General features: G+C 41.3%; 1 protein-coding gene across 1 annotated transcript; it reads left to right on the top strand.

Moving 5' to 3' along the window:
- Positions 1-13,329: 13,329 nt before the first annotated feature.
- LOC142851185 (antiviral innate immune response effector IFIT1-like) lies at positions 13,330-25,805 on the top strand. Its single transcript, XM_075975080.1, has 2 exons — positions 13,330-13,439; positions 23,906-25,805. The coding sequence occupies exons 1-2, from the start codon at positions 13,435-13,437 to the stop codon at positions 25,278-25,280; spliced, it is 1,380 nt and encodes a 459-aa protein (XP_075831195.1). The 5' UTR covers positions 13,330-13,434; the 3' UTR covers positions 25,281-25,805.
- The last annotated feature ends 887 nt before the right edge of the window (positions 25,806-26,692 follow it).

The raw sequence follows: 26,692 nt of genomic DNA, 5'->3' as shown, positions 1-26,692 counted from the left end.
GGGAGATTCTCAGTGGTCCCTCATGAAGTCCTGAGTTCACATCCTAAAGACTTCCTCTCGTTTATTCTCTAAACAGCTTTCATACCAACACACAAACTGAGGGGGAAATACACCAACATTGTGTTTCCTAGGTAATCAGGTGAATGACATTTTGTCACGTCCCAAACTACCGTTCTGCTGTGTATGCTAGCTGTCATGTAAGCTTGAATCAGCATCTCTATAAGGCATCTTCTAAATTACAAAGAAAGGAACAACAACATCTTGATGTTTTGTTGGGGCAGTGACAGCCTTTCTGCAGGGCTATGTGACAAACTCAGGTGGGGCCTAAGGCTTCAGAGCCTGGCTGCCACACCATACAGAAATATGGGCCTACAGGTTGAGGCAGGTCAGGATCCAGAAAAGATACTTAAAAGTAGTGACTCAGCTCTTACAGGAAATGGAAACTGATGTTTAGCAATACAGCATAATAAGTTCTGTTTTCATAATCAGGTAGGCATATTCCTCATTTCCTCCTTGACTTATGTTTTCCTGTCACATCTTTGATGGGGTGTGTCTTTGCTAGCGGCCGTGTTAGAAGAGCAAAAGATGGCAGCCTAAGTTCAAAGTATCAACCCACCAGGACGAAAATCTCTGATAGGTCAATCTCTAACACATTAGACCCAGAGATCACAATCCCTGGAACGTCTTTGGCTTCTGCTGTGCCCTCACATGATTGCTGCTGCTCTGTTTCTCTGGTATCTGGCATCTTTCTCTCATGGAAACATCCCATTCCACTGAGCATTATTATTATGAAGATGATTTCTTCCTAAGCTATACTACCTAAATGATAATAATAATGTCAGTTTAGATAGAGTTTTCATGGTTAAAAATATAAACAAGGAAGTGTCACACTGTTACAACATGTAAGTTTCTATTGAGGAGCCATACAGACTGTGACTTAATGATTAAGAGAAGGTTAATGATTAAGAAAAAGTTTTAAATTTTGAGTCCCAGTTAGTCCAGTGAGCTTAATTTCTTTTAAGCTCAATATTGGGATATGTGGTCATGGGTTTCAGAGTGCCCCACAACTGAAACAGAACATTGAAAAGGACTTAAAGTTAGACTAAGATGTTTTTGTCAAATAGCTTTGAGATGAAAAACCCAAGAAGATAATCTAAAGTTTTAGAAAGGCATCTGAGATCTTCTTAGGTGACAAGTGCATGGAGCGATGCAAGGCAGTTGGCAAGTTTTGGCCCAGTACCTTTGGCATGCAGATTCTTCTGCCAGGTTAGATCCACCATCTGTTGTGGCTCCCCTGAGCTCCCAAGTCAGAGTGTAGGAGGTCCTCTGTCTATGTGTTGCTTTCATTGGTTAATAAAGGAACTGCTTTGGGCCTATAGCTGAGCCATAGGAGAACAGAGCTAGGAAGAGAAAACTAAATGGAATGCTGGGAAGAAGAGGCAGAAAGAGAAGCCATGGATTCTTCACCTGAGATAGATGCCAGTTAGAATCTTGCTGGTAAGCCACAGCCACATGGCGATACACAAATTATTGCAGATGGGTTAAATTAAGATGTAAGAGTTAGCCAATAATAAGTTAGAGCTAATGGGCCAAGCAGTGTTTTAATGAACATGGTTTCTGTGTGATTATTTCGGTTCTGGGCAGCCGGGACAAACAAGTGGCCATCCTGTTACAAGAATATAACTTGATATCTCCTGAACTGATTCAGGAACACCTTTATCGAAAAACAGTTGGGTCTCAGGGACAACAGATAGTCTGGGGTTTGAATTCTTGGGGATCATCCTCTTTAGCAAGTTAATTTGCCTGGTGGTTACCCTGAGTTTGGGGGCTTTGTATTTTGGTGTCCTGGCCAGTGAATGATAGGCAATTCACTTGGCATCACATGGCCTCTAGCAACTGGATAATTTTATACTTATTTTTAATAATCTTTCCCTCTGAGGTGACTAAGTCCCTCTGTTTATATATCTGTCTATGAACATGAACCATGGAAAAAGCATATTGGCTGTCTGTGTCAATGTTCACTGTTTTCCTTTAGTCCGTTTTTTTTTTTCTTGTTTTTTGAAACAGAGTTTCTCTGTAGCTTTGGAGCCTGTCCTGAAACTAGCTCTTGTAGACCAGGCTGGCCTGGTACTCACAGAGATCCACCTGCCTCTGCCTCCCAAGTACTGGGATTAAAGGCTTGTACCACCACTGCCTGGCCCTTCAGTCCATCTTAAAGCCTATTTCAGGACAATTATGTCTGTTCTCGGGACCTTTCTGCCCTTGACCAATCCTGCCTCTACATACCTGGTTACATCTTGAATAAAATTGCTTCCAGTCATGTAGAAATCTGCATCTCTGGTCGTTAGGGGGTATGTGTCAGGTCAGGTTGCCTACCTTGGATGACATTCAGCATCCCAGGCAGTCATGTTTGGACTCCTCAGGGTTATTGTCAGGCATTAATGACCAAGGATTAATCAAAAGTCAGTCTGTGCTTATGTAAAAGAAAGGCCTCAATACTGAGTCAGATGGCATTAGACACTCACTGGCTGGAGGTATCGCTCAGCTGGGCTTCCATAGCATGGAACTGTGACCATTAGAGCCCATCCCAAAGAGAGCTTGTCAGTTTCTTTTTACAGGAATGGCAGTGGCTATGATGGCTCTTATACAAGAGGGCTGTCTTAGGGTTTCCCTTGGTGCAATGAAACACCATGATCAAAAGCAAGTTGGGGAGGAGAGAGTTTATTTGGCTTACACTTCAGCATTTCTGTTTACCCTCGAAAGAAGTTAGGACAAGAACTCAAATAGGACAGGTTCCCAGAGAGGGAGCTGATGTAGAAACTATGGAGGCAGTTAATTATTGACTTGCTTCCCATGGCTTGCTCAACCCAACTGCTTATAAAACCTAGAACCAGCATCCCAGGGATGGCAGCACTCACAATGGGCTGGGCCCTCCTCCACTGATCACTAAATGAGAATAATGACTTACACCTGAATCTCAAGGAGACCTTTCCTTAGCTGATTTCCCTTGTTGACTCCAGCTTGTATCAAGTTGACACACAAAACCAGTCAGTACAATTGACCCCTTGCCAACTTCTGTTAAGCCACAGCGCTTCCTTTCTTATTCATCCTCAAGATCTTAAACACTTTAAAAGTTCCACAGTCTTTACAAATTCCAACACATTAAAATATCAGTTCTTTTAAAATAGCCAATTTCTTTGCAAATACAGTTTTTTAAAAGCCAAGTCTCACAACTGTGGGCTCCAGTAAAATCCTTTTTACATAAAGAGGGAAATATCAGGGCACAGGCACAATCAAGTCAAAGCAAAATAAAATTTCAACCATCCAATTATCTGGGATCCATTCACAATTTTCTGGACTCCTGCAAAGGGCTTAGGTCACTTTCCTCCCTCTGCCCTCTGCAGCACACACAGCTTGTCTTCTAGGCTCTGGCTGGCTCCACTCCCCAGCTGCTGCTGTTCTTGGTGGCCATCCTGTGGTACTGGAATCTTCAAAATGATGGGGTCATTTTCTGCAACTGGTTTCTACTTTCACAAACAGCCTCATGCTATTTTCAAAGTTGCAAGCTTCAACTTCTTTGCATGACCCCTTCTGTCTTGAGCCGTCAACTGCCATTGAAGTTGCATCTTCACCAAATGGCTTTTCTTGGCCTCTCATAGTACTTCAAACCTCAGCTGTTCTCTATGACCTCTTCATGCCTTCAAAACCTGTGTATAAAGACTGTATCATATCTCAATTTCCCATTCTTGACTGTGTTATCAAATCACATTTTTAAGGACATAAAAATGAAGAACAAAATTAATTACCACTTTGGCCACAGAAATATATGTACCAGGTAGGTAATATAGCTCTTGCAGAAAGGCATCCATTGTAGAAACAAGAAGGTTGTTAAATTTTGAATGGTGATGTTTTCTGCAATTATCTTGGGGTTGGTTTACAATATTCAAATTTATTTATTTATTTACCAATCAATTTAATATTTAGCTAGCAAATTAACTTTTCTCCATTATAATTTTTAGAAAATTGTTGTAGTTATATTAATTCTTGTCTCTGTTATTGACCATTTTCTCAGGGATATAATATGAAAAACAAAGCTAAGTCCCAATATCAAATAACATAGGACTTTTCGTGACAGCGAGACACGTCTGCTCCTAGCAGCACTGATTTGCTGCAAAGAAGATGATGGGCATAGAAAACCTCTGCATGGTGTTTACTTTCATTTTTGGTAAAGTTAGCCACTGGGCAAAGGGACTGCCCTTGCCTCAACTGCTGAAGGTATGCTGTCTCAATTGGAATTTTTGTCCTCTCAACAAAGACACTCAAAAAGGCAACTACTGAAATTTGCCAAGACAAGGTAGGACAGTCTTAAATTTTCTTCTTCACAGAAAAGTCTACCAGATATTCTAGGCCTGTTGGCCAAAGATGGATGCTCCAACATTACTTGGATGTCAGCTGTTTCTGTCATTACTCAGAGTTTTGGAAGATGCTTGCTGTGCACTTCCTATATACTCAGGTAATAGTCTATCCTTCTCAGTTCTTTGATGGTGTTGAATATAGATGGTTATGGTTAGTTTTTTTTAGCCATGATTGAAAGTAATTTAGGTACAAAGCTTTGGGTTTATCAAGAGAGGATAGGTAATATTTTCTCTGAATTTGCCAAAAACAAATGGACTGGACATTGTGAATGTAATTCTTACTTGATAATTGCTCTTATTATACAAAGTTTCATTTGTTAAAGTTAATAGCTTTCCTTTCTATTTAGACAATACCTGATAATTTTCCTTATTGTACATATTTTTACTATATTTCAGTTAAAACACTTTTTATTTAGACCAAATGATGGGGTCTGTTGGAAGAGATCTGTTTGTATTGATTGTCCCAAGACTGTGAATAGAGTCTGACCTCGGCTCTGCGAGCAGAGTACATATTCAACTGGTTGAGATGGACCAAAGAGTCACCAGCTGGAAGCAGAGGAAGCAGGTCAGGCAGGAAGAGGGGTAAAATCCATGATTCATGGGCAAATGATATGGGAAGACATGGGAATACCCACTGTATGTGGTGAATATGTTTTATTACCATCTGTTAATAAAGAATTTGCTTTAGTCTATGACAGGGCAGAATATATTCAAGAGAGAGAGAGAGAGAGAGAGAGAGAGAGAGAAGCATGTATGGAAAGCTACCATGTAGCTGCAGAAGAAGAAGACATGCTGAAACCTTACTGGTAAGTCATAGCCTTGTGGTGATACACAGATTAATAGAAATAGGTTAACTTAAGATGTAAGAAGCCTGAGCTAATAGGTCAAATAGTGTTGAAATTAATATAGTTTCTGTGAGATTATTTGGGTCCGGGCAGCTGTGAAACAAAAGTGTGGTCTCTGTCCACAGCAATGCATAGATGAATAGAAATGGGTTAATTTAAGTTATGGGAGTTAGTTGAGACAAGCCTAAGCTAAAGGTCAAACTTTCATAAGAAGTCTCCATATTGTTATTTGGGGCCTGGAAGTCCAAAGATAGACAAACAAGAAAAATCCATCTACAATAACCCCTCTGCACTGGTATCAGTTTGTTTTAGGGTTTCTATTGCTGTGATGAAACACCATGAACAAAAAACTAGTTGGAGAAAGAGTTTATTTAGCTTATACTTTATTATTGCTGTTCATCACTGAAGGAAGTCAGGAGAAGAACCAAAACAGGGCAAGTTCTAAGAGATACGAGTTGATGCAGAAGCTATGGAGGGAAACTACTTACTGACTTGCTTCCCCTGGTTTGCTTAACCCACCTTCTTAGAAAAGCAAAAACCAGGAACCCAGGGATGACACCACAGACTGGGCCCTCTCCCCATCTGAAAACATGCCTTACAGCTCAATTTCAAGGAGGCATTTACTGAGGCTCCTTACTCTGATGATTCTAATTTTTTTCAAGTTGACACATAAAACCAGAGGCTGTGGGATCCAGCCTCTTTGATCACTATCAGCCTTTTCCAGGAACCCAAGTCTGAGTCAGGACTCCTTTGGCAATACCCTTTTCTTTTGCCTTGCTCAGCCTTAATAGGAGGGGAGCTGCTTAGTCTTGCTACAACTTGATATGTCTTGTTTAGTTAATATTCATGGGAGGACTGCCATTTACTGAATACAAACAGCGGAGGAATGGATTGAAGGAGGCAGAGGGGAAGTGGGGGAGGAATTGGGAGGAGAGGAGGGAGAGAAAACTCTGGGTGGAATGTAAAATAGATGAATATTTTAAAAATATGAAAGGGCTTGGAGATATCAGAGAGAGTTAAGGAAGGAGACTGTACCAGGGCCTCTTTTAAGTTCTTAAAGGCCTGTTCAAGTTCCTCAGTCCATTCCAAAGGGGTGTGAATCCATCTGTAGCAGAGTACAAGGGTTTGGTAATTTCAACAAAACCAGGTATCCAAACATTGCAATATCCAACAGCTCCCAGAAATTCCCTAATTTGTTTCTTGGTGACTGAAGTTGAGAATTTCATTATGGCCACTCTGTGGTCCTAGGATAGCAGTCTTTTCCTTTATCTTAGTTCATATCCCAAGTAAGTAACTTACAGTGAGCCAATTTGGGCTTTCTTTTTTAGAAACTCTATAGCCTAATTGCACTATACTTTCCAAAAGGCCTCTGGTGGCTCTGAGTAGTCCTTTTCGTCTTTAGTGGCCAATAGTAAATCACCCACATGTTTGAGCAAAATTACCTCAGGGTATTTTACTGTAGAAGAAACTTAAATCTTGGTTGAGTGATTCATTAAAGATGGTGAGGAAATTTTTTAACCACTGAGGCAGTCTGGTCCAGGTTTAAATGTTCCTGTATCACTAGTTCAGAGTCAGCCCATTCATAGGCAAAATAAGCTGATTTAATTTTGACAGAGGGATGGAGAAGAATGCATCTTTTAAGTCAAATACAGTGTAATCTTTTGATCTGGTTGTTATAAACTGAACAAACTGTAGGTATTTGGAACAGTTGGATAAATAGATTATATCCTTTTGTTCACTTCCCTCAAGTCAAACATCTTCTGGGCTATTTCTCATAGTTCAGACCTGTTCTTTCCTGTAAACCCACTCATCATTTTTTATATTTCTACACGTGTTAGTGGCTAACTGAGTAACAAAGGCCAGGTTCAGATTTACCAGGTCCACTGTGTCTATAGGAGTGTGTGACCATTAAGTATCCAGAAGGTGCTCCAAAAAAGCTGCAAATGTTTCATCTGGGCTCTGTTTTATATATGTCGCCTTATATAAGTTAGTAGGCTTTTGGGTTGTCCATTTCATCCCTTGTAAGAGAACCTGGTGGTATTCATTGAGAAACTGCCTATCTCTCTCTGTGTTGTAGCCCCGTTGAGGTCTCCTTCTTGCCATAGCATGATAGAGTGCCTCTTCTCTCTGGTCACCAGCCATTGAAACTATTCCAGGGAGCTATTCAGTTGCTTTCATGAGAATCCATTCCTTGTTTTTGACAGTGAAGAGGGTATAGAGAATCTGCTAACAGTCATCCAACACGGAGAAATGATTGTTAGGAATTGGGGTTAGTGTTGAAAGGAGGGTTCCTAGACCTTCCAATTGTAGAGATCTGTGATAGAGAAAAGGATATAGGGGTAGCATTGTCAGGTAATGTCAGAGGGATGTGAAGATGGAAGGAGGAACCACCACAGAACCAGAATCAGAGGAAGAATCAGTAGGGCCATAAGGGACCCCCTAGTGAGTGTGGGGTGAGACAAAGACGAGGGGTGGGTAGGGATAAGCTTGGGAGAGAAGGCGGGTAGAGGTAGAGAAGAACTAGAAGATGGGGAAGAGGTAGGTGCTGACAGGGGGACAGAGTAAGGCCATGGTGGTAGGGACTGGAGTGGTGACAAAGGGAAAAGGAGGTAAGGATGTTCATGTGGAGGGAGGAGAAGTTCATCCTCCTCTGAGTCCTGCAGAACGGTTTCAGATGGGGCTTATTGGTTTTGCTACAGGCCCTTGAAGATTTCATCTGCTGGTAACTAAGGCTTGGTCATATTGTCCATTGCAGGCCAAACAAACCTTCATCCAGAGGGGTGGGTTAGAAGTTGCTTTAGCTTAAGGGAAGATATATCCAAATATGATCTGGTTGGCTGGGCTTACTGAGGTTGTCATTTATCACTGCACAGGCTGAGAATTAAAAGTACCCTGAGAGGGCCAGTCAGCATAAGTATAGGCTATTCAGTTTCACAGAATTTTTAGAGGTAACTCTTGGTGATAGGATAATCATAATCCTCCTTAATGATAGGGGATAAAATTTATAAAATGTCTTTAGAACACAGATTAGAGACCTGTTAGTTCAGCTGCCCCAGTGCTGGGAAACCACCTTCAGCTAATGGCCTTTGAAAGGCTGGACCAGCTGTGGCATGGCCTTTAGTACCAAAAACGTATGAGAGCGCACACCTCTCTCTTTCTCCTCTCTTACCTGGATGCTGAATTCAGTTTTTGTGCCCTTTTGATGCAGAGGACCGTGATCTGTAAGTCCCCCTTAAATAAAGAAGACTTTATTGTATTTAATTCTGAGTTAGTATGGGATTAGTCTACTCACATTCTCCTACATCCCCAACATGGATACCACCAGCCTGAACTTACCAGTACTGGCTTCCTGCAACTGCCTCCTTCCCACAATATACTGCTGCAACCTCTCCAGCTGCCTGGGTTTTGTTGGGTTTTGTTCCCCACTATGATCTCTGTGATGTCATATCGGCCGGCTGCATACAACCCAACTGCAGCTTGTGTTTGATATCAATTTTTGGATTTCTTGATATTCTGGTCACCAAAAACTCCCTGTATTCAGAATTGCATTAATTGCCAGTAATAATTGCTCTTAACCTGTCAAGAAAAGCATATTTATCAATAGTTAAGAAGGAACGAAAGTAGGACTATTCATGCCACAGCTAGTCACACACATCTCTCTGGTTAAAAGGCAGAATTATATGCTATTCTCATGGTACTAAGGGATTTTAAAGAACCTCTCAATATAGTTATTGATTTCCAATATGCAGAAATATGCACTGACAAAGTGCATGATACCTGGACTGGATAAGTAGGATACAAGAAAAAGGACTGCCAGACCTTGCAAAGACAGGGTAAGACATCTTTGAAAATTCTTGTACTTCTGAAAATGGTCTGTCAGTTACTTTAGGCCTTAGCCAAAGTTGGTTACTACAATGTTGCAAATGAGACTTTGGGTGATTACCCACGTAGCCAATTGTCTCTGTCATTTATTGCACATTTTGGAAGCTGCTTGATTGCACTTCCTGCTACTCTGGTAATATTATCTCCATTTTCATGTCTTTGATGGGGTTGAAGACTAGATAACCATTCTTACTTTCCTCTTATGATTTAGACAAGTCATTTCTAATATAAGACTTAGACTCTTAGCCGGGCGATGGTGGCGCACGCCTTTAATCCCAGCACTCGGGAGGCAGAGGCAGGCGGATCTCTGTGAGTTCGAGAACAGCCTGGTCTACAGAGCTAGTTCCAGGACAGGCTCCAAAGCCACAGAGAAACCCTGTCTTGAAAAACCAAAAAAAAAAAAAAAAAAAAAAAAAAAAAAGACTTAGACTCTTTAGGATCTAATGATTATTGAAACATTTAGCATATGTTTCTTGCTTAATATTGTTTATGCTGGTTGTAATTCTAATTTTTATACTTGATTTCTATTCTTATTGCATATAGTTTTGTGTTGAGTTTGGAACTCTCTTATTTAGACAACAGAGGGAGGTGCTGGGAAACATCCTTCAGTCAATGACCTTTGAGAGGCTGAACCAGATTGGGCATGGCCTTGGGTACCAAAAAGGTGTGTGCTCACGTGCCCTCTCTCTTTCCTCTCTTGCCTGGATGCTGGATTCAGTTCCTGTCCCCTGTTCATACAGAGAACTGTGATCTGTAAGTTTCCCTTAAATAAAAAACCCCTTATTATACTTAATTCTGAGTTAATGTGAAATTCATTTATTCACACTCTCCTACACTCCAAGTTCAAGATAAACCAATTAACACAAAAAGTACAAAAGACTGAAAGAGAAGAGTAAATGAAACCAAAGACAAGAATTAAAAAGTCAAACAAACAGGATAGAAAGCCAGACAAAGAATCTCAGACAGGGAGCATAAAATCCCACATTTAGTCCTGGAATGGAGAATACTGGCATCATGATGAACCCCCCAGATAGGGATGCTATGAAACAGAAGTAGACTGACTCACCAGGAGGCCTACTTAGAAGCTTGCTGCTTTTCTCAGCATAGGGGTTTGGTGTGGGAGGTCTTTCTGTGTATGTGTTGCTTTTATTGGTTAATGAATAAAGCTGTTTCAGCTATTGGCTTAGTAGAATAGAGCTAGGTAGGAAAACTAAACTGAATGCTGGGAGAAAGAAGTCAGAGTGAGGGAGAAAATATGTTGCTGCCGCCATAGGAGACAGATGCCAGAACTTTGCTAGTAGGCCACAACATCATGGTGATGCACAGATTAATAGAGATGGGTTGATTTAAGATGTAAGAGCTAGTTAGAGATATGCTTAAGCTATTGGCCAAACAGTATTGCAATTAAAACAGATTTCTGTGTGATTATTATGGAAGTCTAGGTGGCTTAGAAACGAACAAACAGCCTCTGACAACAAATTGATACCCAATGTGGTAGTTCACTCTGATAGCCTGACAAACCAAGGGCCACCTCATAACCTTGGACTGCCTTAAATCAGGTGCCTCCTGAAGCAGCCTAGAATTCCAGAGCAAATGTCCAGGTTGAGAATTTGGGTGAGTGGTCTGAATCTCACTGGTGCCTCCAGAAAATGATAAACCTACCATCACCACAATTTGAGTCAAATTGGAGCAAGCTTGATTATATTGAGGTATACCCAAGAGCTGGCTAGTTACTACCTCCTAAGTTGTGCTAAAGAGAGCACCCCCAAATTCATTTCTTGTGCCCCTTTTAAGGAATAAAAACACTAGTTGTTGCAAGGCAGTTTTGCTTTTTAAAAAAAGACATAAAACCAAAAAGACAAAACGCCAACCATGGGGCAATAAGGAAATGAAGAGACATCTCAGAACACACCTTGTGGTCACCAAGTGATTAGAGAGGGTGGTTTGAAAAGGTTAGAAATAGTAAAGGAATTGTCAAAAACAAACCAAGGTCATGCATTGGGGCAGGTAGGGCTCCACAAAACAGACTTAAAAACTGCAACTCAACACTTAGATATAGTAATTCAAGCTATTTTTCTGTTAACTAAACATCAGTTTTTAATTCAGCATTTTGTAGATATTCATTTATATAAACATTTTACATATAAAATACCAAGAAAATAAACTATTTTAATGTTTTTATAAATGTAAACACTAATATTACACAACGTTACTTTAGGGATAATTTTTTACACGTAAGTTTTCATAGGAAAAATCTTTTCATTAATATGTGTTACTATATTAGAAATATGCTTACTGTATTTATGCGATTGTTTTCTTAGTCGTGATGGCTATCATATTTAATGTTATCCTTTCTTCATATTTTTTCTTAAACACATAATCTCATTTTTTTGACTCATATTGCTTTTTAGAGGCTACTATTTAATTGATCATTTTTTGTTATTGTTTTAGTTTTGTGGGAGTTGTTGCTGTTGTTATTGTTGCTATTGTTTTGCTAAGACAAAATCGTGCTTTGTAGTCCATGTTGGCCTCAAATTTACTGTGTAGCTACAGTTGCCTACAAATTCCTGGAATTCCTTGTCTTCAGCGTCACATCTGCAGAGACTGTAAGTTTTTCAAACACATTTCGCTGAATGTTACGTTCATGTCAGCTCATGTTATATATATATATATATATATATATATATATATATATATCATATTAAATGCAAATTCAGAAATGAATGAGAATGTTGAACATCATCTAAATAAAATTGAAATATCTAGAAAAAAAGGCACTTACAGTAAATGGAAACTGATTGTATTCCATAACAATGGAACATTATGATTACAGTCTTCAAAATGGAGTTAGGCAAGTTCCTTATTAGCTTTATGGGTGAGTGTTTGTTTTAGCAAACAAACATGTCAAGGCATTTGTATGAAGGTCACAGTACAACTCCCCCACCCGCTCCAGATTTAGTTCTATTTTGATGATGGATTCTGGGGACTAAAACCAGGCGGAGGCAGGATTGATAGCAAGCATTTTAACTCTGTGACATATACCTAGCAAGCTCACTGACTCACACCTCCAGGTTCTTCATAATTAAACTTCATAGGGGAAAATGTCCAAAGAGCCTCTTCCCCTCTTGTTATCCGCTGACTGAAGTTTAGGAATGAAACTCTCTGGTCAGGGAAAACTTTCAGGAGAGGATAAATGCTATCAAAGAGAGAAGGAGGGAGATATTTAAGTTCCTTTTAATGATTTTATTATGTTTGGAGGTGTGAAGGATGAGCTGTATTTGAGGAGACAGGAATCAATGGCCAGGCTAAGGAAGTAGATAGACCCCAGTAGGGCTGAGAAAGCAGATTAACCAAGGAAACCAAGATGATAGACTAACATACTTGACCTAGACCTGAACCAGTCTGAGCCCCACTTTCTACAGTTTTCTATACTGTTCTTTTTAGCCTTTAGGACAGGATAGCATCAAGGCTGTGAATACAGCACTCTACAGAGGGTTTATTTTGTTTATACGGCTGTGACTAGTGGCAAGAACCCTTTACAAACAAACATCTCAGAACAATTAACACAAAGCAAGACTCCATGGCTCTAGGCTCTGGAATATTGACCTGGTTAATGAAGGGTTAACTCCTAAAGCCCCAGGTATATTGAAAAGCTCTGCAGAGGGAAGTGGACATAAATGATGGCATCTACAGACGTTCATAATGAAAACCACACAGCAAACCAAGTGGTGTGGACCACTTCCGGCCTGCAGGGGAACAGATGTGTAGATGGACTCTGCTATCCCTAAACTTCCCTTTTGCCATCCCATCAAATCCACATGACTATGGGCTCCAAGGAGACAGTGCAGAACTTCAGTTCTTTTGATTGAGAAACATTTGTGTTGGGAAGATGCCCAGTCTGGTCCTTTATGTTCACACTGCCTCCATCAACCCCTTTGTAACAGCATCTCCTGGTGCCAGGGATGTCTCTCTCAAGACAGAGAGGGGAACTGACTTGTCTGTCTATTCAGAGCCTTCTCACCATCAGTTCAGAGGAGAGAGCAAGAAGGCCAATACCTGGTTTTCCACAGTTTCGCTGACGAGAAACCTGAAGACTTTAGTTTCACTTTCCAGTTTCAGTTGCCCAATGGTGTGTGCCACACCTCACTTCCCGTTATAGAGCTGTTTCCCAGCTCATATATGAGAGTTCAGTTGGTGCGTAAGTCCAGAGAAGAGCAGAGCATCAAGGAGGGATCCTGAGGAGTCCTGTCCTGGTGAAAGTCCAGAGAACTGCAGCCACCTTTACAGCCACCATGGGGTAAGGATTCCCCTGCTTGCAGTTTGAGTGAACCCAGGACACAGACATTTGCTTGTGGCCAATTCTGACTTAGTCTGCTTACATTCTTTTGTTCTCTCTTGTGGCTTCTCTTTCTACTACTCAGAAAAGAACAAGGAGGCTAAATGTACTGAGGGTCCAGGAAATTTGTTTAATGATTGTAATATTTGCATGGGACTGGATGGGTGAACAGATGCTTGCTTCAGTTTGTAAGGCTGTCTCACACATGTAGTTCAAAATCCCTGGATGACACATTATCATGTTCATCCCATCAGAGAGACGGTTACCAATGAGAGCTTCAGGAATGGAACAAGGTGCCACTCTATGTAATTAGAGCCCTAAACGAGAGCAGCTGCAGTGTTCTCCTTGCCGTATCCTGACTACACACATTCACTCCCCTTGAAATGTACCCAACAGACCCCCAGGGGATCTTTTGAGATGCTGCTCAAAAGTGCTTTCTGCCCACCCTGGCTGGGTTAAACTAAGAGAGAACACATTTCTTTCTGTCCCTCAGTAAGAGACAAAAATGTAGAAATTCTAATATATTTGATGAGAACTATTTAAATATTTCCCTGCAAGAAACTAAATATGCCCAGGAAGATAAGCATGTATGTGTGTATACAAACATATACATATGTATATTCACATCCATCCATTTATATATATATAGCATAAAGAAATGCTAGGCACCTGGAGTCTTTTTGTTTTTTCTTTGTTTTTGGTTTTCGAGGCAGGGTTTCTCTCTAGTTTTAGAGACTGTCCTGGAACTAGCTCTTGTAGACCAGGCTCCTAGTGAACTCACAGAGATCCCCCTGCCTGTGCCTACCAAGGGCTGGGATTAAAGGAGTGAGATGCCACCACTGGGCTTCAGTTCTGTGTGAAGTCCTTTTATGTAAATGTCTCTGACTTTTATGTTTGAAATTGCTCTCTGGCTATAAAGTGTCAGTCAGTAAAGTATTTTCTCTTGAATCTAGGGCTACAGATTCTCTCTTTCATAGGCAACCATTGTATGTTCTTGCACATAGAAGCATCTACAGAACGTGAGTATGGAGGAGGCTGAGAGTTTCTGTTGTATGATGAGAGAGATTACAAAAACCACAGAGGTATAAAATTGCGAATGAATTAAACAAGAGGGCAGATGACACTAAGGGCTGTCAGGTGACAGTCATGGTCATAGGGCCAATGACTAAGCTGTGCCTGGTGCTACAGTACCCATGACTCTAGCAGGTGGCTAGGACTGTGTTTTGCAATTGAGTGCCTGCAGTGTGAGAAAGGCTGGAGATCTCCAAGTGCACAGGGGAGGTTGGATGCTGAGATCTTTAAGTGCATGTGGGTAGTGGGATCCAGGTTGCTCTTTGTCCCAGTTGCCCACACAAATGGCGGCTGCCTCTGTGCTGCTCAGCTTTCCTGCTGCAAGTGCTTATGCGCAAGTGCATGTGCCTCCCTCTTGGGGCACAGCTCCCCAAAAGGATTCTTGGGGGCCTACCAGTTAAGGAGATCTCCATAGACAAATGGTGTCTCGATTTCAGAGTGTTCTTAGCAACCATTCAAATATCTTTATTTCCAATGATGCGAGGACTCTATGTGCCCAGGAAAAGAAGGAGTAAACATGCATTTAGTGCTTTCAGAGACAGAGACAGAGAGAATCAGAGAAGAAGAAATTCTGGGCTCTCTGCAAAAACCGTGGCTAGCAGAGTAATGGTCTGCACGAGGCAAGAAGGAAATGTGGTGGAACACACGTTAGTCAGCCAGTGTTGTTCACACCTCTAGATGTTGGGTCCAGGGGGGTTGTGCAAAGGTGGGGATAGAGTACCAAAGTCTAATAAAGTAGAAGCAAACTTTATCCCAGAAACAAGAATCCTGTCAAAAATAAAATAAAAAAAATCTCTATGGAGCACAAAACGCTTATCAGCTAGCTGAGACCACAGCCAGAGATGGATTTTGTTAGGCTGTGGTAAAAGGCCAGTTTCTGAATCCACCTTTTTATAGTAGGGGCACCAAGCATTAGGTCTGAACAAAGGAATTTTAAAAATCTCAATGTAAAACTCAGATACAGATTGCCTTATTTTACAATCTGCATTAACAGAGTTTTTTAGTTAAACCAGTGTTTGTAATTAATCTCTTGTCTTCCTTGGTACTTCCAGGCAGTGTTTACTGAAGCTGTGTGATCTCCCCTTTGAAGCTGCCAGTTTCATATAGCAGGAATAAAGAATAACTCAGAGGTCATATATCTATTTCCTAAAAGTTGACTCAGCTCATATCTGTAGGGTAACACTCAGATTGCAGAGAGATGCTTTGTCCTTGTAAATAGAGCTATGGGTTGTAAAGCGAAATAAGCCATTTTTCATAGTTTATCCTCAAGCTGCTGAGAGAGCTACTGAGAGTCTGTTCTCATCTTCCTAGATGTACAACTTCATATTTTTTTTTATTTCTACATTCCTGTTTCTGGAATCTACATTTTTATATTCATAGTCTTGGACTCTTCACTAGAGTCTGACCCTGAGAAGTTTGTTGTGAGTTTATTTAAGACCAGTTGACTATGAAAAACTTCTTTGGTGTAATACAGTGCCCTGTCCACAAAGAGGCATAATTGCACTGGAACTCAACTCCAAGTACTCCTCTAAGAAGAAGGGTTGTGGAGATAGGTTTTATGTATTGCCTTAAAGAAAAGGGAAGGATCTTGTATGGTGTCAGTCATACAGATAGTGTAGAGGACATTTGGGGCATTAGCCAACTGTCTTCTTGAGTTGGGAGCATGGGGAGACTTTGGCCATACAGATAAAGCAAAGGTCACCTAGCTATTGGCCACCTCTGGTCCTGCTCTTGGAGCATTGTATGTCCTGGCTCTACAGAGAGCACAATCACCAGGCTATTAATGATCTCTATGTCTAGGCTTCTGGGTGGAGAATCAAGCTATACATTTCGCCTACTGAAGAAACAATCCTACATGTCTATCATGGCTGGTTTCCTTCGTGCTTATATGTGGGGGCAAGGACTTTCTGCTGCTGAACAGACAAAGACAGAACAAGAAGAGAGAAACAGAGTAACATGGTGACAGAGAAAGAGAGAGAGAGAGAGAGACAGACAGACAGACAGACAGACAGACAAACAGAAGACAGACAGACAGACAGACAGAGAGAGAGAGACAAGGATACAGCTGAAAAACTTCTTACGCTTTTATCTCTTTCTAGCTTTGCTTAACAAATGTTATAGTTAAAGACCTGAGTATAGGAACAATGACCAACCATTTGCAGAGACACTTAACAAATATCCAAATAATTGTGTCCAATATCAATTGAACTCTGCCAGGGGCTCATGATTGGAAACGGAAATAGAAGTATTTTATTATGAAACAGTGCTCTGGAAATTAGAATGGATGAGTGAGATGAGGGATAAGCCCAAACAGCACAGGGCATGGAGATACGGCATATCAAAGAGCCGTGGCTCCTCTGTTGGTTGGTACATCAAGAACATTTTGAGCATACATGAAGCCTAGGGAAGAAAGGGCTGTCAGTGTTTCTACTCAATAGGCCTTTTTTTTTCATATTCACTGATGCCGCTCTCTCTTGGGACCCCAATCTCACACAACTCTCTGTAAGATCTGAAATACCACTTGACAAGAGGAGGAAGCATCACATTGTTTCCAATGGAGATTTAAACTGGTGCTGGAGAGATGGGCTCAGTGGGTAAAGGGCTTGCCAAGCAAGAGTGAGAATGGCAGTCTCAATGCTATTACTGAGAGAAGATCTGCTGAACACTGTCTTTCCTTCTCAGAAAACAAGCAGGTGAAGACCAGCACCTAATGCTGTCCACCTGCCTTCATAGGTGGGCCTTGGCATTTGCAGCCCCTCCACAAACACAATTGAAATGCCATGGGAAATGGAGGAGCATGGAGAGAACAAGGCTTAGAAGAAGCCCCTAAGAAAAGTTAATTCCTGATCATTATGATTGCTTTAAAAATATATTTTCACTTTTTCTTAATCTACTTTAATGTATTCTTCCACATAGTTTTTGTTTATTTTTGCTGTTAGAATCCAATGACATTTCTCCCTTTCTTTTCCTTTCGTCTTTCAAGCCCCTCACATTTACCCTCCCTGCTCTCCTCCAAATTCATTGCCTCCTTAGTTTATTCATTGTTTTGTATGTGTGTATATAAACATAGATATGTGTGTGTTCCTGTCCAGCATTTATACTGTTTCTTGTTATGTATGATATCAGGGTTGACAATCTGGTGCTGCACAGCCTAGCCTGGGTGATACCACCTCTACAATTCCCACTGTATTGGTCGTTTATTTTTCTTTGTGTATCATTGAGGCTTCACTGACTCTTCCTATCTGATCTGTATTTTCCTGTCCATTGTTATCATCCTTGGTCATCTCACACTTGGCCATTCATACTAGTGAAATTTTCAGAAAGTTTGGAGGTGAATTATATCTCTGCTCTAATGTAGAGAAATGGTATTCAAAACCAATAAAAGACTGTCAGATTCCCAAAATGGGAGGGGCATCTATCCATCAAGTCCCTTACTGAGATGTATGATTCTCTAAACCAAAAGCCCCTGTCTCAGATTAATTGCTTCCAGATTGTCACTTCTAACCCTCTAATTTGTGGGAAAGTATTGATTTTCTTTTCCTTTTTATGTCTCTTTTTTTTTTTACCCTGCCAGAATGCTCTGAGACAAGGTTAAAATCTTTTTTTTTCTGAACGTATCTCTAACCTTTAAAGAGACTGAACTTTTGCCTGACTTGAAACCAAGTTAAAAATTGGGCCTGAGCACATACAGTTTTTTACACCATCACTCAGATAACAAGGACAGACAGCTCAAACACACACACCAGACAGACCACAGACCACAAACTATAGGAAGGTGGAAACACAGGGAGAAAACTGAGGAATACACCCTGGAGCTCTGTACCTACCCCTGGGCTCTAGACAAATGCCATGATTTAAATCTATCTTGCAACATTTTCTCATGGGCGCTTTTTCCATCTTAAATGGTGAATAAATTATCCTAGTATATCCTTCCTACTCTATTTTTGCATTCAGTTTTATGAGAGACTTTAAAATCTGCCCAAAAGAACCTCTTTCTTCAAATCAAATCCTTAGAGATGCTAAATCAAGAAGTCAAAAATCATTTGGCTATACTAATTTCCAAACTGTGTCCCTGTCCAAATCAGCCTCAAGAATAGTACTTATCTATGGATAAAGTTAGGGGAAGGTGATTAAAGTTAGCTGAAGATGCAAGGGTGGGCTCTTCTGCTACAGGACTGGGAGGATTTCCTACAACAACAAAACAAGAAAACAGAAAAGCATTCTCAGAGTTCATTGCACAGACAAGAAAGACCACATGAGGATCTAGCAGGAATGTGGTCCTCTGCACGTTAGGAAGAAACACCTACCAGGTGAGGTGCCATACAGGCAGGCTCTTTGATGTCATGGCAATTAATGTCTTAGAAAGTGGAAAGCCCATTCAGATTCCCTCTCCACTATTGCTAGGACTCATAGCTGGGATCATCCTTGAAGATTCCTGACAATTTCTCCAGCATCAGGATTCTCCCCAACCCCAGATTGACCCCCTCTATCACAGTACCTCTTACATTACTCTCCCCTCTGTCCTATCCCTGACTCGATCCTGGCACAAGTTTACCCAGAAGCTTTTAATTATTTTCCTTTCTTGGGACCCTGATGTGTGTGTCTCTTAGGGTCCCCCTTTTGTGTAGTGTGGAGCGGTGTGGCCACTCTGTAGTAGGAGCGGCGTGCTGCGTCCCGCCACCCGGCTAGCTTTACACCCAAAATAATTACACGGAAACTGTATTCTTTTAAACACTGCTTGTCCCATTAGTTCTAGCCTCTTATTGGCTAATTCTCACATCTTGATTAACCCATTTCTAATAATCTGTGTAGTACCATGAGCTGGTGGCTTACCAGGGAGACTCTTAACCTGCTTCCGTCTCAGAGAGGAGAGGCATGGCATCTGCCTGAATCTGCTTCTTTCTCCCAGCATTCTGTTTTGTTTACTCCGCCTACCTAATTTTCTGTCCTATCAAAGGCCAAGCAGTTTCTTTATTAATTAACCAATGAAAGCAACTGATAGACAAAAGACCCACCTCCATCATTTCCCCCTTTTCTATTTAAACAAAAAAGAAGGCTTTCGTTTTAACATAGTACAATTACATATAGCAAAACAGTTATAAAGCAAGAATTACAGTTACAATATTTATATCTATTTTATCTTTTATCATAACTAAGGAAAGCTGTAACTATAACTAACCATTTTTCAACTCCATCAAAGACTCCAGAAGGATATAACATTACCTAAGCAAACAAGAAGTTCATAACTCTAGAAATGGCAGAGACAACTCACTGCTTGGACAGTCACCCAAAGTTCCTCTGTACCATTGGAGCATCCATCTTCGGCCTATAGGCCCATAGTATCCAGCTGACTTTTCCATGAAGCAGGAAATTTCAAAGACAGTTCAGTCACTTTCTGCTATGTCCTGCAGAATGTCTCACAGACTCTTTCATAAATCAGGAACCCTGAAAGAACATCTCACCTTTAGGCAAGTTCAGCAATCTTCTTTCTGCAGGTTCTTTGTGTCCAGATCATGCATCAGTCCAGGCAAGAGCAGTTTCTTGCCCAAATGGCTAACCAACTCCATAAGGAGCCTCTTCGATGCCCATCTTCCTTTTGAAGTAGATGGTGCTGCCAGGAGCAGACATGTCTCATTGTCATGAAAAGTCCTAAGTTATTAAAACATTTAATGTCATATTCTGTAGTCTTTGAAATATATGAAGAATGCCTATCTATAATATATCTATGAACTTCTATAAAATTTAACTAACATCACTACAAGCTTGATTATTATTAATGATTATCCATTTACAACCTATATACATTACATTTTTACATGAACTACACAATCACAATACCTTAATCAAGATTAGAAATACATATACATTTAACAAGATTGACCTTAAATTTATATCAATAAAGTCAAATCCATACCAATTCAAATTATTCATATCTATATCATATCCCCCTTTAAATGTAAAAGAACATTTATAAACAATATTTGGGAATATGGGCTCAGTTATTTCTCTCCAAACTTCTTCCCACTGTACAGGAGTGCTGTTATTTAGGTCTTTCATGGTGTAACCTGTGTGCCAGGTTCATCTCAGTTAGCAGTTGAGCGAAGTAATTTTTTGAGGGTGTTTACAGCAACCTTTCAGGAGGGCGTGGTCTATCATACCATATTGGGATAGAAGCAATCCACAGGGTCTCATCCTCTGTGAAAACAGAAGAAGACCCTCTCCACAGCATCATATCCTTAGGCCCAAATTCTCAAATCATAATACCCTTATGATATCCATTCTGGTTCCACTTGGCAGCCCATATAATGAAATGTCTCTCTGTACTTAGCTCCCTTACAGTCAAAAACTTTAAAGAAAACAAAATAATACAAAGAATCCAGACTCTCTGTGAATTTTCCATTTTTATGTGGCTTATTTTTATTCTATCACTCTATTTTGTCTCTTTAAAGGCTTTACCCTTTTTTTATACCATTAACTTTATTCTCTTTATTTTTCTTCTCTCTCTCTCAAGCCTACATACATTCATCCAACACTGTGATCCATTTAAAGGTCTTCTGTGTCTGAAATCAGTTTTATTGTGAATCTGTAATTTTTTTACTATCCAGGAGCATTTCTTAAAATGTTAAGCACTTCTTAAAAACTTAAGTTGCACCATGTAGGGGTAATATGGTACTGCCTGTTTATTGCCAGTCTAAACCTTAATTGCGCTGTTATTATGGTAATTACAATCATTCCTGCCTGAGGTCAGCACAGTTCAGCATGGAGCAGCCTCTCCTGCCTCAGATCCATTCGGTGCCCTGAGGTGCACACAGTTCCAGGCACACAGCAAGTCCACATTGGAGTCGCACTCAGCAGTTTAACTCTGAGACTGAGTGTGCGGCACAGAAACTCTTTTCATCCAAGTTACAGCCAAATCTGACAAGCAGAGCACTGCACAGTCTGAAAACATGTCTCTGTATGTTGGCAGGAATCTGCCATGCTCTTCTGCCTGCCTAAGCCTGATTCTGCCTTCTGCCCAGGTGCAGGGGGGAGTGCTGAGCCATGGGCACGGTCTCAGAGCACTCTCCTTCCCATCCCAAGCAAGAACACAAACATCCAGTCCCATAAGAGCAATTGAAATGCTTTAAAAGCCAGAGTTTGCACTGGCAGCACAGCCCCAGGAAGCCACGCTTTAAAATGACATAGCTTTTTTCTGCCGCTATTGCTGAAACAGGAACTCTCTCTACAGCACGCCCTAGCAAATAGCAAAAGGCTGTGTTAAACTCTTTTTGTGTGTGTGTATGTGTGTTTAAAATTAAGCTCTCTCTCAGGTTTTACGTGGAGTTCATTACCACGTTGGGTGCCACTCTGTAGTGTGGAGCAGTGTTGCCACTATGTAGTAAGAGCCGTGTGCTATATATGCCTTTTTCTCTTATAGGGATACTCATGATAGTGCCATAAAATCTTGATTATCTTAGCTTTATAGTGATTTCAATTCTTTGTTTTCAAACTCATTTTTATTACAGGAGCATCTTGGAGATTTTATAGCATTTTGGCCTGTCACACGAAGTTTCCTTTGAGGTGATGGTGCTGTATTCTGGTCTTGTAGTATTTAAAACTGGTGTTCAGGGTCTATAGCTGGGGTTTTCAGAAAGCAGACTTCTTTTCAGACTTAAATTGAAAGAAAGAAGACAAAGTTCCTACAGTAAAAGTTGAACCCAAAAATGGGGGGTGCTATCCAGAGTCCTCAGGATTTTGATCATAACATTGTCAGGATAGAAGCATAAGAAATCGGTTGGCTGGTGAGTCCAACTGGCTGATTCATGAGGTTTCTAAATGGCTGTCATGTTCTATTTGTCAACCCTTAAGGGCTCCAAGCTAGAGTTTTCCGTTATGGGACAGACCTAACAGGGTATGGCACCTCCTGCTGCTATTCTTGGCATCTGATCAGATCAAAGCCAAAGACAGCTGATTTAAGCACTATGGCATCTCTGGCCCCTGGCAGACAACTAACAACAGGACCAAGGGCCTATTGCCGTCTAGCCATGGAAGACTCAAAGGTGCTGCTGTGGGTGCCTACAAAACCCGAGTCACACAATTCTATTTCCTGCTCTCAAAACAGATAGAAAAGCAGGAAACTCCTGTAGAGTTTATAACATAGCCATGTGTTTAACCTCACTAATCTCCCCAAAGACCAGAAATGGGAAACACTGATATCATTTCCGTTACACAGATGGGTATTGTGTGATACTGAGGCATTCGTGATACATTCTAGAAAAGAGCTAGTCCTGCTCCATGGGGAGACAAGAAAGCCCATGAAGTGTAAATTCATGTTTAGAATGCAGGGATTCTTTGTAATCATAGGAGAGGTAATCCTAGGCGCCACTCTGTAAAAGGGGCGGGGGTTGTTGCCCCACCCGAGTAAGAGGATCAGGCGCCATCCCACCATCCAGCTAGCCTTTACCTGAAATAACCAGACAGAAATTGTATTAATTAAATTTTTGCCTGGCCCATTATATCGAGTCTCTTCTTGACAACTCTCACATCTTAATTAACTCATTTCTATTAAATCAGTGTATCACCACGTGTGTGGCTTACCGGCTAGATTCTAACCTACATCCGTCTGAGGCTGGAGATTCATGGAGTCTGCCTGACTCTGTTCTTTTTCCCAGCATTCAGTTCTGTCTTCCCCACCTACCTGAGTTCTGCCCTATCAACTAGAATAGGGAGTTTCTATAATAACCAATGAAAGCAACATAAATACAGAAAGACCACCTACACCATTGTTGAATCACACCCCCCTCCCATTTATGTTGCCCAGAGAAAAAAGATGCAGAGAAAATCATATCGCTAGTGTCACAAGGCTGTCACAGTGCAGACAGCATGTCCATTTGTTCTGACTTAGCCTACTTCTGACAGGACACCAGCTGTTTGTGTCTAAGATGACAGGGAAGGACCTTCAATGACAAACAGTTCCTATTTAGGTCAGCTCAGGTGGCATGCACTTGTACACATTGTCCTCACAGACAGTGGGGAAAGGGTAATAGTTTTATCGAGTTCCACATCTCAGGGCAGGAGTCTGACAAGTATGTGGGCCGGCCTGTATCTCTTTGATCGTGTCCATTCATGAATAAATGGATGAACTCAAAAGCTAAGATGGTAAGTACACGTACGTGGACATGCATGTGCAAAGAGACTCTGACAGTTGTAGTAAGTGGAGCTGAGGAATCGATGTAAAAAACAGATATCAAGAAATTCTAAATGGGCAAAATGTTAGATTTCCTGGAAATAAGCAAGAATGTTGTAAAGTGTGTTTTCCATGGTGTCAGATTCTGGCCAGGTTGTACATGAAAAATCTTCCTGCTTCCTTCTGGCAGAGAGAATGCTCGTGCTATTCAGGTCAAGGAGAATCTCCTTCAGCTGAGCTGTCACTTCACGTGGAACTTGCTGTTTGAAGCCTCTGACATAACTGATTTAGAAATGAGAATCTTGGAGGAGGTCAAGTTCCTAGACATCATGAGCCCAGTGGGGATGCACAACCTCCTGGCCTACGTGAGACACCGGAAAGGAGAGAATGAGGAAGCCCTGCAGAGCCTGAGAAAAGCAGAAGCCTTGGCCCAGAAAGAGCAGTTGGGCAAGAAAATGCTGGTGACCTGGGGCAACTGTGCCTGGGTGCATTACCACATGGGCAGCTTGGCAGAAGCCCAGAGCTACCTGGACAAGGTGGAGAATACTTGCAAGGATTTTGCAAGTCCCTTCCGCTACAGGATGGAGTGTGCCGAGATGGATTGTGAGGAAGGCTGGGCCTTGCTGAAGTGTGGAGGACAGAATTATAGACAAGCCCTGGCCTGCTTTGCAAAAGCTGTGGAAGCTGAGCCTGAAAACCCCGAATACAGCATTGGCTATGCAGTCGCCGCCTATCGTGAAGACTTTGATGACAATAATATTTCTCTGGAACCCATAAGGAAGGCTGTCAGGTTAAATCCAGCAGATCCATATATTAAAGTTTATCTTGCCCTGAAACTTCAGGACATAGGAGAAACAGATGAAGCAGAAAGACACATTGAAGAAGCCCTCAGCAGCACATCCTGTCAAACCTATGTCTTTCGTTATGCAGCCAAGTATTACCGAAAGAAAGGCTGCATAGACCAAGCTCTCCAACTACTAAAGGAGGCCTTGGCATCATCAGGTGACTCTTCCTACCTGCATTACCAAATAGGGCAATGTTATAAGCATCAAACGATCCAACTGAAGACTGAGCCTGGTGAGCAGGACAGCATGGAGGAAAAGGCCCAACTGGCCATCTCTGAATTCCAGAAGACTGTGAAACTGAGGCCCACGTTTGAGATGGCTTACGTTTGCATGGCTGAAGTGCAGGCAGAAATTCGCAAATATAAAAAAGCAGAGGCAAATTTCAAGATAGCGCTGGACATGCAGAACCTTAGGGGGCACATAAAGCAGGACATTCATTGCCGCTATGGCAGTTACCAGCAATTTCATAAAAAATCAGAAGACAAGGCGATCACCTACTACTTAAAAGGTCTAAAAATAGAAGAAAAGTCTTATGCCCAGAAGAAACTCCTCATAGCTTTGGAGAAAGTGGCTGAAAGACGGGTTAAGCAGAAGGTTCGACCTGTGGAGAGCACCAGCCTCCTTGGGTTAGTCCACAAGCTGAAAGGGAACATGCAAGAGTCCCTTATGTGCTATGAGAAGGCTCTGAGGCTCACTGGGGAGATGAACCCTGAGTTCTGAATGCAGCTCACCTCTGCAAAGATAATGTAGTCATCATTGAGATTCCATCCCTCCTAACTGACTGCTTTTCCCAGAACTGCAATCTTGCTGGAATCCAAGTACCTAAATGCATTGGCTCCTGCCACCTGTTTCCCACACTCATTGTTCTGTCTAGACGGAAATTCTGTCCCCACTACACCTGCTTACCTAATGGCCAGGACTGACACCTGCTGTGCTCGACCCTTGGAGTCCTGACACAAAGCTTATTCCGTATGTCTGTGCTGTGACAAAGAAAGTCTTCATCCTCTGCCTGCCAGTGTCCTGGACAAAGAAGTCTAATTTAATCAGGATTCATTTTAGCTCATCAGAAATTCTTACTCTAGTACAACCTCAGAGCAAAAGAAATGAGCAAAGGAGAGAGTTTGAAAGCAGGAGAGGTCTCGCAGTCCTGGACACCCATTCACAGCGAATGAGAGACTTAAGTGTGGGGACAGTAATGCAAGGAAACCTTGCTGGGACCTTACAGACTGAAGAGGACAGAAAAAGTTTGCCTGATTATTTTCTGTCCTATTAATAGTGTGTTATGTGTGATGCTTTTCCCTCCACTAAAATAAATCCATTAAATTTTACTGGAATCACAAGCTCTTCAGTGTAGTTTGTTGATAGTACTCCAAATATTCATCTTTCACAGTACTCAGGAAGGCATGGGATAGCAGAATCAACTCCCAGGAGTCTAGTGGGCAAGCGGGGAAGAAAGCTGTGCACAAGAAAGGAGCACGTGGGATGTGAAAACATGAAGAAGGTTATTTTATTCTACACAACACCAGATAGTATGCTATCCAGGTACCTGAGCGCTGCTATTTCTCAGTAGGATGATGATGCTTGGGATGGGCTTAGACTTCATTTGCCTGACTTTTGGGAAATCACAACGGATACTTTCTACAGATTTATCCATGTTAAGCCAATAACATGTTTATTAAATCAAGCAATGGAAAACTGTAGTGTCAGCTCTCAGGATTCATAAAGATGCTCCCTTGTAGTCCACATCAATGGAGAGAAAGAGTAACTGAAACAGGAGAAGAAAAGGTAAAAAGATTTGGAAGCAGCAAGAGGATATGCAATTTGATTGAAAAGCTGGAATTTTGGTATTTGGCAGACTTTTCTCTTCCAGAAAATCATTTCTACTTTGCCTCAGGGGAGATACTTTTCCAAGACTTTTAGGGAATGGTATGTGTGTGAGATACTGGATGCTTCAGCTATCTGGGGTATTTCTTTTATCACTAAGCCTTGTCTCTTTTACTTCAATCCATGAGAGTTATAGGTCAAAACTAGAGAACTGAAATTCTTAAGGTTCTTGCAATGATTAACGTGCCTTGAGTTCCTAGATCCCAGACTCACTGGGCCAGGATGCACCTTTATGCTCTATGTCTGCT

This window comes from Microtus pennsylvanicus, chromosome 5 (genome assembly GCF_037038515.1).
Source record: "Microtus pennsylvanicus isolate mMicPen1 chromosome 5, mMicPen1.hap1, whole genome shotgun sequence".
Taxonomy (NCBI): Eukaryota; Metazoa; Chordata; class Mammalia; order Rodentia; family Cricetidae; genus Microtus; species Microtus pennsylvanicus.
The sequence above is the reverse complement of the archived record's forward strand: the minus strand, read 5'-3'. Positions and strand labels throughout refer to the sequence as shown.